The following is a 12,196-nucleotide window of genomic DNA, read 5'->3' as shown; positions in this document are numbered from 1 at the left end:
AGAATTAAAACCCTTCCTTGGGATAATCAATTACTGAGAATCTTAAGACTTTCTCAATGAGCCAATTTTTCTCCAATTGAAGAAGTATCAGACCGAATCTCAACTAAAATTTTAAAGAGTCGTATAGAGTTAAAGTATGGACATGAATCGTGGTATGACAATAAAACAATATCCAACAGATTCTGTAGATTAGAAAAGGTCCTCAGAAGAATATTGGAAGTTAAATGGCAGGACAGGTTAGAATTGAAATTATAAGAGAGATTACTTGAGTGCCATATGTAAATGAGATCATGGTGAGGGGCAGATGGAGATGGTTTGAGCATGCTCTTAGCACTCCCCAAGAGAGATTAATTCAATAAACTTTCAAATGGGCTTCACAAGACACAAGAAGAGTTGGAAACCCAGGCCTACGTGGCTGAGGACTATGAAGTTAGAATTAGATGATTAATGGAGAAGTATTAATTTAAAAGCTCAAGATAAGAGACGACTGGTGAAATCTAACAGAGGCCCTTTGCGTCAGTAAGCAAAGAAGGAGATGATGATGAGGATAGAGTGAAAGAAACATTATCAATGCAGATATCTGGATGTTGAGGAGCCACTGTCCTCAAACTACTTACAATCCTAATTATATTTTTGTATGGTTCAATTTCATCACCATAATTTGCACCATGCATTGATTTTAGCTAGATCTCTATTAAGGGATTCAGTAACCACAGGTCTATATTCAGGAGATGGAATTGAGGCAAAGTGAGTAGCATCATCTGCATTTACAACGAACTTGTTTTTTGTGCTGAAACACATCATGCATATATAGTATGAAAAATAAAGGGTCCAAAACACTTTCTGGAGAATATTAGAACTTATGTTCCTTTAAAAGGATTCAAACTGATAGACGAGAATGATTAGGAATGGGAGGTATATCAGTTGTTGTTTGCGGATGATACTGTACTGGTTACGGACTCAAAAGAGAAGATTGGCCGATTAGTGACAGAATTTGGAAGGGTATGTGGAAGACGGAAGTTGGGAGTTAAGTGGATAAAAATAAGGTTATGAGATGTATGAGAAGGGAAGGTGGTGCGAGATTGAATGTCATGTTGAATGGAGAGTTATTTGAGGAAATACTGTAGATCTGTTTAAGTACTAGGGGTCTGTTGTTGCAACAAATGGTGGAGTGGAAGCAGATGTACGTGAAAGTGTATGAAGAATGCAAAGTGTTGGGGTCAGTGAAGGGAGTGGTAAATAATAAAGGGTTAGGTATGAATGTAAAGAGAGTTTTGTATGAGAAAGTTATGGTACCAGCTGTGATGTATGGATCGGAGTTGTGGGGAATGAAAGTGACGGAGAGACAGAAATTGAATTTGTTTGAGATGAAGTGTCTGAGGAGTAAGGCTGGTGTATCTCGAGTAGATAGGGTTACGAACGAAGTAGTGCGGGTGAAAACGGGTGTAAGAAATGAGTTAGCAGCTAGAGTGGATATGAATGTGTTGAGGTGGTTTGGCCACATTAAGAAAATGGAAGATGGCTGTCTGCTAAAGACGGTGATGAATGCAATAGTTCATGGGAAAGTACAAGAGGAAGGCCAATGTTTGGGTGGATGGATGGAGTGAAGAAAGCTCTGGGTGATAGGAGGATAGATGTGAGAGGGGCAAGGGAGCGTGCTAGAAATGGGAAAGGATGGCGAGTGATTGTGATGCAGTTCTGGTAGGCCTTGCTGTTCCTTCTGGTCACCTTGGATGACCGTGGAGGTAGCACCAGTGGGGAATTCAGCGTTAAGAATCTTCATCTGTGGTGGATAACGGGGGAGGGTGGGCTGTGGCACCTTAGCAGTATCAGCCGAACTCGGTCGAGTCCCTAGTCAGGCTGGGAGGAACGTGGAGAGGAAAGGTTCCCTTTTTTTCATTTGTTTGATGTCGGCTGCCCACCAAAATTGTGGGAAGTGCCTTGGTATATAGATAGATGTTCCTTTAATCACTATGGATTATATCAGCTACTAGTCTCTACAATCTATTATTTAAAAATTCAATAATGTTGCTTAGAAAACACCCACCTACTCCCATCTGAAGTTTAAAAACAAGGACCTCATGATTAACAGTGTTAAAGGCAGCACTGGAATTAAGCCCAGTCATGTAAACTTCCTGGCCAAAATCAAGGAATTTCTCCTTGCACATCTCACTCTTAGGAAAAGTGAGGTATAGTATGACACAGCTTTTCCTAGCATGTAACTGAGGAAGTACACCCGGTCGCACGCTTACTGGGCGGCAAATTCCTGTGTGTAGCTCGACCCACCACCTATGCCATATCTCCTGCACCAGGAGTATCAAACTCAAATCCTTTCGAGGACCAATTACACAGTTAGGGTCTTTAGGGGGCCCATCAAAGATTTGGTAATTTCTTAGTAGGACTGAAGAAAATTGATTTTGTTGATCATCCTGATTTACCAAAATTAAGTCATTTGCGGTCATCTTAACAGTTTAGTTAAATTTTCCTCATAACAACTCCAGTTCTTGATTGAAAAATAAATTTTTACCTCACGAACTACACGTGCTATGATTTTGACACCTCCTTCCCTACACTATCTGTTTGCTTACTCTGCACTCCCTCAGAGCGAAGAATGTCAGGAAAACTTTGTTCAACTGTACATAAGATTTAACTCTTATTAAATTCTAAAAATGGGTCTTATGCATATTTATGTACAGCTTTTCAACAGCCACGCCAGGCAAAACTTTTGAGGTTTTGTATTTGTTTGTTAGGATCCAAATTAGTCAAAATTTTAGATTAAACTATTAAATTCTAAAAATGAGTTTTATGCATAATATTTATGTACAGCTTTTCAAGAGTCACGCCAAGCAAAACCTACATTGAGGTTTTGTATTTCTTTGTTAGGACCAAAAATAATCAAAATTTTAGTTTTTCTGTCAACAAAAAAGTAAAATTTTCCTAAGTCTTAGAATATTTTGTAAATTCACAAACGAAATCATAGATGTTACTAGAAAATCTTGAGCTTACTAAGAGGAAGTTTTCCTCGAACGTGCAAACTTCGAGTTTTTAATTGGCTTATACGCCAAAGCAAAGTTCCTTTGCAATTAGGGTCACAAGTGTCTTTAGAAATATAAAAAGTTTGTGAAATTGAATGCAACAGTAAACTCTTAAAGAAGACTAATTTTCTTGATGATGATATTCATTAACCAAGTTATGATGTTGCAAAACATACTTTTAATACTCTTTGTGTTAAATTAAGCTATATTTTGCGATGACAGATTTATTTAAAAAAAAAAAAAACATTAAAATAAGACAATTAAATTAAAGGCATACATGCAAGAGTCTAACAAAATTAGAGATTATAATATCCATAGTTTAAAAAAAATATTCTATAAATGCATACATACATACTAAAAATGAAATATACAGTTTAGGTCAAGAAATAACTACATTAAATTCTTGACCTTTAAGCTGACATAGTGAAATTCTAATGAAGCAGCATAAAAAATATAAATGTCGTTAACAGTCTGCATGATTGAATAAAGTATTTTAAGCCCTAAAAATATTACCCATATAGGGCTATGTGAAACAAATATAAAAAAAACCCTTCAATAAAGATTAAAATATTAAGAATTATCTAAAAAAAATAATTAGTTTGATCAAATAAATCTAAGAAACGAAAGAAATCCAAAATTAGACATACAGGGTTATGTCAATCAAAAACAAAATCTAAACCTTCAGAGATTTAAAATATTAAAGAAAATTAAAAATTTAAAACATTCCATCAGTTGATCAAATAAATTTGAGAAACCTTATGCTAAAACATCTGTCACCACAACTTTTTTTTCTTTTTTCTTGTGGGACAGCCTAGGTAAGAAACCCCCATACATAATGCATGTAAGCTGTCGACAACCTCATTTAGTCCTCATCGAGTAATTTCTGTGCATCTTCAATATCTTAATCGATCAGAGGCAGCAGTTTATTCGGAGGTCTGAGGCATTGTATCACAAAAGTGTGGGGCTCAATCATGGCCATGAGAATCTCTCCCATCACCTTTTTGGTCCTAATTGATTCCTCCATTTCCCTCTGGATTTCATCGACATCTAACCAAACACTGACCTCCTTAACCGGAGGCTTTGTGTCCACCACTTCCGCCTCCGGGACACAATCTTCGTGCTCAACCATAACATAACCCAGCTCGATAGGGTCGTCTTCGGTCCCCACATAGTCTTGATCAATAGGGACTTCTTGTGTCCCCATATCGTCTTGCTCAATAGGGACTTCCTGGGTCCCCTTATCGTCTTCCTCGATAGGGACTTCCTGGGTCCCCTTATCGTCTTCCTCGATAGGGACTTCCTGGGTCCCCTTATCGTCTTCCACGATAGGGACCTCCTGGGTCCCCTTATCGTCTTCCACGATAGGGACTTCCTGGGTCCCCTTATCGTCTTCCACGATAGGGACTTCCTGGGTCCCCTTATCGTCTTCCACGATAGGGACTTCCTGGGTCCCCTTATCGTCTTGCTCAATAGGGACTTCCTGGGTCCCCTTATCGTCTTGCTCAATAGGGACTTCCTGGGTCCCCGCATCGTCTTGCTCAATAGGGACTTCCTGGGTCCCCACATCGTCTTGCTCAATAGGGATTTCCTGGGTCCCCGCATCGTCTTGCTCAATAGGGACTTCCTGGGTCCCAACAATATCTTGCTCAATAGGGACTTCCTGGGTCCCAACAATATCTTGCTCAATAGGGACTTCCTGAGTCCCCGCATTGCCTGGCTCAATAGACACTTCTTTGATCCTCGCAACACCCAATTCATCCAAAAATATATCCTCTTTCACTGGATTGCTCGGATCCACTAGAGCATCTTTGAGGTCCTCGAATGCTGGAGGTGTCAGACTATCTTGCACGAACATTTTGGCATCAAATAACTGAGCATCAGGGTTCATGTGCTCTCTCATGAATCCTAGCACATCCACGTAAACCTTAATTGTATTTTTCTCCGGATCCCACCTCAAGGTAGCGCTCCTATTGGTCAGTGTAGGCCTCGGTTGTTTTAAACTGAAGCGTTCCAAGACGAAGTAGCCGAGTTCTTGTTCGTTACGCTCGCCAACATCGATTGCTGGAAGAGACTTGTTCATTTTGGCCCGTCAACGAACTGGGGGATGTATCGTCCGTCGAAATACTGGGGAGCGTATTGTCCATCGACATACTGGAGAGTGTATCATCCGTCGACGTACCAAATAGTGTATCATCCGTCGACGTACCAAATAGTGTATCATCCGTTGATGTACCGAATAGTGTATCATCCGTCGACGTACTGGAGAGCGTATTGTCAATAGACATAGAGGGGGGTGTATCATCTGCAGACACTACGGTGTCAATCGAAGGGGTTTTTGGAACAGTGTTCGTCTGAGTAAGAGATATTGGTTATAAAATTAATTGTATCAATTTAAACAAATAATGGGATTAACGGTACTGTGAATTAATGGATTCATCTCATATTACGAATTAATTTTTTTACTTTATGAGAAATAAAAAAAATCAAAATAACAAAAATAAAAAGTTATATAAGAATAAAGACTATAGTAACAATAGGAATAAAAATAATTAACACTAATTTATTAATGTATACATACATATACATACATACATATACATACATACATATACACACACATATATATATATATATATATATATATATATATATATATATACATACAAATATATATACATATACATACATATACACATATATGTATATATAATACATACATAAATAACCAGTAGAAGAGAGGGTATGTGGAGAGGAGTGGAGAAGAAGATGCAAAGCAATGAACCACCAGGAAGTAGCACGAGAGAGGAAGGCCTAAGCGGAGATTTATGGAATCAATAAGAGAAAATAGAAGGGCAGTTGGTGTGACAGGAGGATCCACTGGATTGAAGTAGATGGAGACAGATGATCTACTGTAGCAACCCCTGAATGGGCGAAGGTGAACGAAAATGGAGTCCGAAATAGAGTAAAAACTTTCTTTAGTGTAAAATTCTCAGCGTTATTCAAGGAGACAGTAGAAACGTCTTAATAATCAATTTTTCAGAAAAAAAAATATTAAAATCAGTCAAGACATGAGAAAACCAATGGTTTCAGAACATGAAAATGACAGTAACACACTTAGTATGATAAAGTAATTCTTAATAGCACCCTAAAATCTGGTAAGATTTGAAAAAAAAAAAAACCATGATTTCATGAAAATAAATTGACAGTGCAAGATAAAAGTAATTGTCCATAAAACCTTAAAGTCAGATAAGATATGAGAAAAACCAATAGTTTCATTAAAATAAAATAACAGTTACACTTAGTATGAAAAAGTTAAAATAATTTTCCTAAAAGGAAGATAAAATATGAGAAAAACACAAGGGTTTCAAAATGTTAAATACTCAAATAACAGTACATCTTGTATGAAAGAGATAATCACAGCTTAAGAAAATAAAATACCAATGGTTTAAGGAAAGTGAAATCAAAACAACAGTGACAGACAGTATAAACAATATAAAAAAGATAGTTTTAAGAGATATGAAAATCAAAGTTCATAAAAAAAAGTTTAAGAAGATCAAGATAAAAATAGAATGGGGTCTTGTAAGTAAAATTAAAGCGACATTAAAATCTAGCATGTAAAAGATAAAAGCAAATTTTAAAAAGATAAGATGAAAAACCAGATTTCATAAACAGATTCAAGCAAAATTAAAATGGAACAGTATCACGCATTGTATGAAAAAAAAAACCCAAATAAAAAGCATCGGTATTTCAAATAAAAAAATAAAATAAATAAATAAAGTTCTCAAAACCGTTCATGACAAACCTTCCAAATCCATACAAACATTTTGTCGTCTTGAGCCGTCGCCAGCAACTGATTTTTTATCTCCTCCACTTCCCAACCACACCTCAGCTTCGCCCCTAGATAGATGAGATCCGCTATGAGCTGTTTTCGACTGCCAAACTACGGAACTACTTATAGAATTACGGAATTTATCATAGCCATTACTGGTTTGTACTTAATGACGTTTGACGGCTGTTCTGACATTTTTTGACACCATCGCGACTTGGCTGCAGTTTGACAGACATAATTCAGTGTTGGTTCAAATGAGGTTCTTATACAGGGTGTTCAAAAAGTCATTGTGTTTTCACGCCACGTAGAGATACTTTTTAAGCACCCTGTATAAAAAAAAATAGTTAAAATAAGACGGTGAGACTATCATGGACTTGATTCACTTATTTCAATTACTTGATTAGTAATAATGTTAGTAAATTAATAATCTCTGTGAGTATTGACCCATGTAAGGAGGATGGTTTCATTAAGTACAAAACCAGTAATGGCCATAACAAATTCCGTAATTTTATAAGTCATTCCGTAGTTTGGCAGTCGAAAACAACTCATAGTGGATCTGTCTATCTAAGGGAGGAGCTGAGGTGTAGTTGGGAGAGTGGAGGAGATCCAAAATCAGTTGCTGGCGACGGCTCAAGACGACAAAATGTTTGTATGGATTTGGAAAGTTTGTCAAAAAAGGTTTTGAGAACGTAGATTGTTTTTAAATAACGATGCTTTTTATTTAAGTGCTTTTAATAGAATGCGTGTTACTGTGCCATTTTAATTGTACTTATATATGATTATGAAATCTGGTTTTCCATCTTATCTTTTTAAACTGTGCTTTTATCTCTTACATGCTAGATGTTGCCGTCGATTCAATTTTAGTTTTAAGACGCCATTGGTTTTTCATCTTTAACTTCTTAAACTTTTTTATGAACTCAATCATTGGTATTTTATTTCCTTAAACTGTGATTATCTCTCGTACAAGCTTTGCTACTGTTATTTGATTATTTAATATCTTGAAACCCTTAGTTTTTATCATATTTTATCTGCCTTTAAGGAAAATTATTTCATCTTTTTCAAACTGAAATTATTTTATCTTTTTCAAACTAAGTGTTACTATAATTCAATTTTTATGAAACCATTGGTTTTTCTCATATCTTAACTGACTTTAAGCTTTTATGGATAATTACTTTTATCTTACACTGTCATTTTATTTTCACGAAATCATTGTTTTTTTTTTTTTTCAAATCTTACCTGATTTTAGGGTTCTACGAAGACTTTCTTTATCTTACTAAGTGTGTTACCGTCATTTTCATTTCCTGAAACCAATTGTTTACTCGTATCTTGACTTATTTTAATTGAAGAATTCATTATTAAGGCGTTTTTACTCTTATTGTCTTCTTGAATAACGCTAAGAATTTTACTCTGAAGAAATTTTTAATGTTTCGGACTCCATTTTCGTTCACCTTCGCCCATTCAGGGGTTGCTACATTAAATCATCTGTCTCCATCTACTTCAATCCACTGGATCCTCCTGTCACACCAACTGCCCTCCTATCTTCTCTTATTGATTACATAAATCTCCGCTTAGGCCTTATTCTCTTGTTTCTACCAAGTGGCTCAATGCTTTGCATCCTCCTCTCCACTGTATATGTATGTGTATATGTATATATAATTTCTTAATTATTTCACATGTGTATATATATAGGTGTATATGTCTATATATATTCAATATATATATATATATATATATATGTATGTATATATATTTATATGTATATATATATATATATATATATATATATATATATATATATAGATTTATGTTATATATATATATATATATATATATATATATATATATATATATATATATATATATATGACAGTATCCAACGAGAGGCGCTATGGAGAATACTTAGAGAGTTCAGAATACCAGAGAAACTTATACGCCTAATAAAAATGTGTTATAGAAATATGAGAGGCAGAGTACGGATTGGAGGGGAAGTAACAGATCCCTTTGAAGTTGATAGTGGTTTAAAGCAAGGATGTGCACTGTCTACGATTCTTTTTAACCTAGTGCTGGAATGGGTCATGAGACAAACACCACAGGGTGATGGAGTACACCTTGGGGGTACTATGTGTGATAGATTAGCTTATGCTGATGATATTGACTTTTGTGGTGAAAGTATCCAAGAAATTGATAGAAAAATAAGAATTTTTAGAGAAGTTGCAAATCGAGTTGGCCTGGAAAGAAATGAGTCTAAAACCAAAATCTTGAAAGTTCCAAGGCAAGAGAGGATACTGGGTAACATCAGGTGTGGAAACATGGAGTTGGAAGCTGTTGAGAGTTTCAAATACCTTGGCTCAACAGTTACTGTTGAAAATAGAGTAGAGGAAGAGGTCAAATTAAGAATAGCAGCGGCAGCCAGATGTGGTTGGGCTTTAGCCAAAGTTCTCAACAGCAATATCTTATCAAGGAGAACAAAGGTGAACACCTATACAACTATTATTAGACCCGTGTTAACGTATGGCTGTGAAACCTGGAGGCTGACAAGGGATCTGGAACGAAGGTTGGAAGTGTTTGAAAACGGAATCTTGAGAAGGATATGTGGACCGGTCTTTGATGTGGAGATGGGGCAATGGAGAAGAAGGCATAACAATGAACTGAGAGAAATGACAGAAGTACCCCTGATAACAAGCACAATTATGGCACAGAGACTGAGGGGGGCAGGACATGTGGCCAGGACCGATGAGGATAGACTGATAAGCCAGATTACTAGAGGACAACCAGAGGGCAGACGACCTCCAGGAAGACCCCGTATGAGATGGTCTGATAATATAAAAAGGGACACGACAAAGCTTGGAGTGGATGATCCGGGGGATTGGTGGGATTTTGCGCAGGACCCTGGTCGTTGGAAGCTTCTTGTAGCGGCGGCAAAGAGCCATGGAGGCCCGCAGCCAGTGGAGTGAGTGAGTGAGTATATATATATATATATATATATATATATATATATATATATATATATATATATATATATATATATATATATAGATTTATATATAAAGTTATGTGTTAAATATTTTTATTCCTATTGTTAGTATTGTCTTTATTCTTCTTTATCTTTTTTTATTTTAATTGCTTTTATCATTTCTCTAAGTAAAAAAAAATCAGTATATAGGATGCATACATTAATTAGTTTAAGTTGATACAATTAATTTTATAACTAATATCTCATACTCAGAGGAACGATGCGCCCCCTGGTACGTCTACTGACGATACAGATACGTCGACGGTCTATATGTTCCCCAGTATTTCGACGGAGGATACGTTCCCCAGTATTTCGACGGAAGATACGTTCCCCAGTATTTTGACGGACGATACATCCCCCAGTATTTCGACGGACGATACATCCCCCAGTATTTCGACGGACGATACATCCCCCAGTATTTCGACGGACGATACATCCCCCAGTATTTCGACGGACGATACATCCCCCAGTATTTCAACGGACGATACATCCCCCAGTATTTCGACGGACGATACATCCCCCAGTATTTCGACGGACGATACATCCCCCAGTATTTCGACGGACGATACATCCCCCAGTACTTTAACGGGCCAAAATGAGAAGGAGTCTCTTGCAGCAATCGATGTTGGCGAGCGTAACGAACAAGAACTCGGCGACTTCGTCTTGGAACGTTTCAGTTTAAAACGACCGAGGCCTGCATTGACCAATAGGAGCGCTACCTTGAGGTGGGATCCCGAGAAAAATACAATTAAGGTTTACATGGATGTGCTAGGATTCATGAGAGCACATGAACCCTGATGCTCAGTTATTTGATGCCAAAATGTTCGTGCAGGATAGTCTGACGCTTCCAGCATTCGAGGACCTCAAAGATGCTCTGGTAGATCCGAGCAATCCAGTGAAAGAGGAAATATTTTTGGATGAATTGGGTGTTGCGAGGATCAAAGAAGTGTCTATTGAGGAAGACAATGCGGGGACCCAGGAAGTCTCTATTGAGCAAGCCAATGTAGGGACACAGGAAGTCCTTATTGAGCAAGATTGTGTAGGAACGCAGGAAGTCCCTATTGAGCAGGATGTAGGAACGCAGGAAGTCCCTATGGAGCAAGACAATGCAGGGAACCAGGAAGTCCCTATGGAGCAAGACAATGCAGGGAACCAGGAAGTCCCTATTGAGCGAGACAATGCAGGGAACCAGGAAGTCCATATTGAGCAAGACAATGCAGGGAACCAGGAAGTCCCTATTGAGCAAGACAATGCAGGGAACCAGGAAGTCCCTATTGAGCAAGACAATGCAGGGAACCAGGAAGTCCCTATTGAGCAAGACCATGCGGGGACCGAAGAAGACCCTATCGAGCTGAGTTATGTTATTATTGAGGACGAAGAATGTGTCCCGGAAGTGGTGGTTGAACACGAAGAATGTGTCCCGGAAGTGGAGGCAAAGCTCCGGTTAAGGAGGTCCGTGTTCGCTGGAAGAAGGTAGAAGAATCAATTAAGTCCGAACTTTTAATGACTGAGCCCTACACTTTTGTGCCACAATGCCTCAGGGATCTGGCTAATCTGCTGCCTTTACCCTATCAAATGATCAGCGATGCTTAGAAATTGCTCGATGAAGGCTGAGGCTGTCGACAGCTTACATGCATTACGTATGGGGGTTTCTTACCTTGGCTGCCCCACAAGAAAAAAAAATTAAAAAAAAGTTGTAGTGACAGATGCTTTAGCGTAAGGTTTCTCAAATTTATTTGATCAACCAATGGAATGTTTCAAATTTTTAATTCTCTTTTAATATTTTAAATCTCTAAAGGTTTAGATTCTGTTTTTGATTGACATAATCCTGAATGTCTAATTTGAGACTTTTTTTTTTCTTTAATTATTTGATCAAACTAATGGAATGTTTTAAATACTCAATTGTCTTAATATCTTCTTTGTTGAAGGCTAGTTATATTTGTTTCATATAGCCCTATATGGGTAATATTTTTAGGGCTTAAAATACGTTTTTCAATCATGCAGACTGTTAACGACATTTATATTTTTTATGCTGCTTCATTAGAATTTCACTATGGTTAACAACTTAATGAAGTAATTTCTTGACCTAACCTGAATATTTCATTGTTAGTGTGTTATGCATGTATTTTTAGGAAATTTCTTTTAAAATTGTGGTTATTACAATCTCTAATTTTGTATGACTCTGGCATGTATGCCTTTTATTTGTCTTATTGTAATGTTTTTCTTAAATAAATCTGTCTTCACAAAATTAATCTTATTTTAACATCAAGAGTATTAGACTGTTTTCCAACATCATAACTTGGCTAATGAATTTGATCA

General features: G+C 37.1%; 3 protein-coding genes across 6 annotated transcripts in view; 1 reads left to right on the top strand and 2 right to left on the bottom strand.

Moving 5' to 3' along the window:
- Positions 1-7,021, bottom strand: part of LOC137641363 (zonadhesin-like) — a 178,021-nt gene extending 171,000 nt beyond the window's left edge. The window contains exon 1 of the mRNA XM_068373840.1: positions 6,857-7,021. The gene's annotated coding sequence lies outside the window, so the exon portion shown is untranslated. The remainder of the gene's footprint in view (positions 1-6,856) is intronic.
- Positions 3,263-6,981, bottom strand: LOC137641360 (KH domain-containing protein 3-like). The gene is made up of 2 exons (XM_068373835.1): positions 6,838-6,981; positions 3,263-5,386 (listed from the first exon to the last, which is right to left on the bottom strand). Exon 2 carries the CDS (start codon positions 5,113-5,115, stop codon positions 3,937-3,939), a length of 1,179 nt encoding a protein of 392 aa, XP_068229936.1. The 5' UTR covers positions 5,116-5,386; positions 6,838-6,981; the 3' UTR covers positions 3,263-3,936.
- A 391-nt stretch (positions 7,022-7,412) lies between the features above and the next one.
- Positions 7,413-11,542, top strand: LOC137641361 (KH domain-containing protein 3-like). 4 transcript variants are annotated; one of them, XM_068373836.1, is made up of 2 exons: positions 7,413-7,528; positions 10,091-11,542. In XM_068373836.1, the coding sequence occupies exon 2, from the start codon at positions 10,665-10,667 to the stop codon at positions 11,352-11,354; it is 690 nt and encodes a 229-aa protein (XP_068229937.1). In that variant the 5' UTR covers positions 7,413-7,528; positions 10,091-10,664; the 3' UTR covers positions 11,355-11,542. The 4 variants fall into 4 exon arrangements, with proteins under 4 accessions (XP_068229937.1, XP_068229939.1, XP_068229940.1 ...); XM_068373838.1 differs by having other exon boundaries at positions 7,460-7,513; XM_068373839.1 differs by having other exon boundaries at positions 7,461-7,509.
- Positions 11,543-12,196: the final 654 nt, after the last annotated feature.

This window comes from Palaemon carinicauda, chromosome 5, assembly GCF_036898095.1.
Source record: "Palaemon carinicauda isolate YSFRI2023 chromosome 5, ASM3689809v2, whole genome shotgun sequence".
NCBI lineage: Eukaryota > Metazoa > Arthropoda > Malacostraca > Decapoda > Palaemonidae > Palaemon > Palaemon carinicauda.
This window is presented reverse-complemented; position numbering and strand designations above follow the sequence as displayed.

Coding starts and splice junctions, on each gene's coding strand:
- LOC137641360 (XM_068373835.1), bottom strand. CDS start 5,115: ATGAACAAGTCTCTTCCAGCAATCGATGTTGGCGAGCGTAACGAACAA.
- LOC137641361 (XM_068373836.1), top strand. CDS start 10,665: ATGAACCCTGATGCTCAGTTATTTGATGCCAAAATGTTCGTGCAGGAT.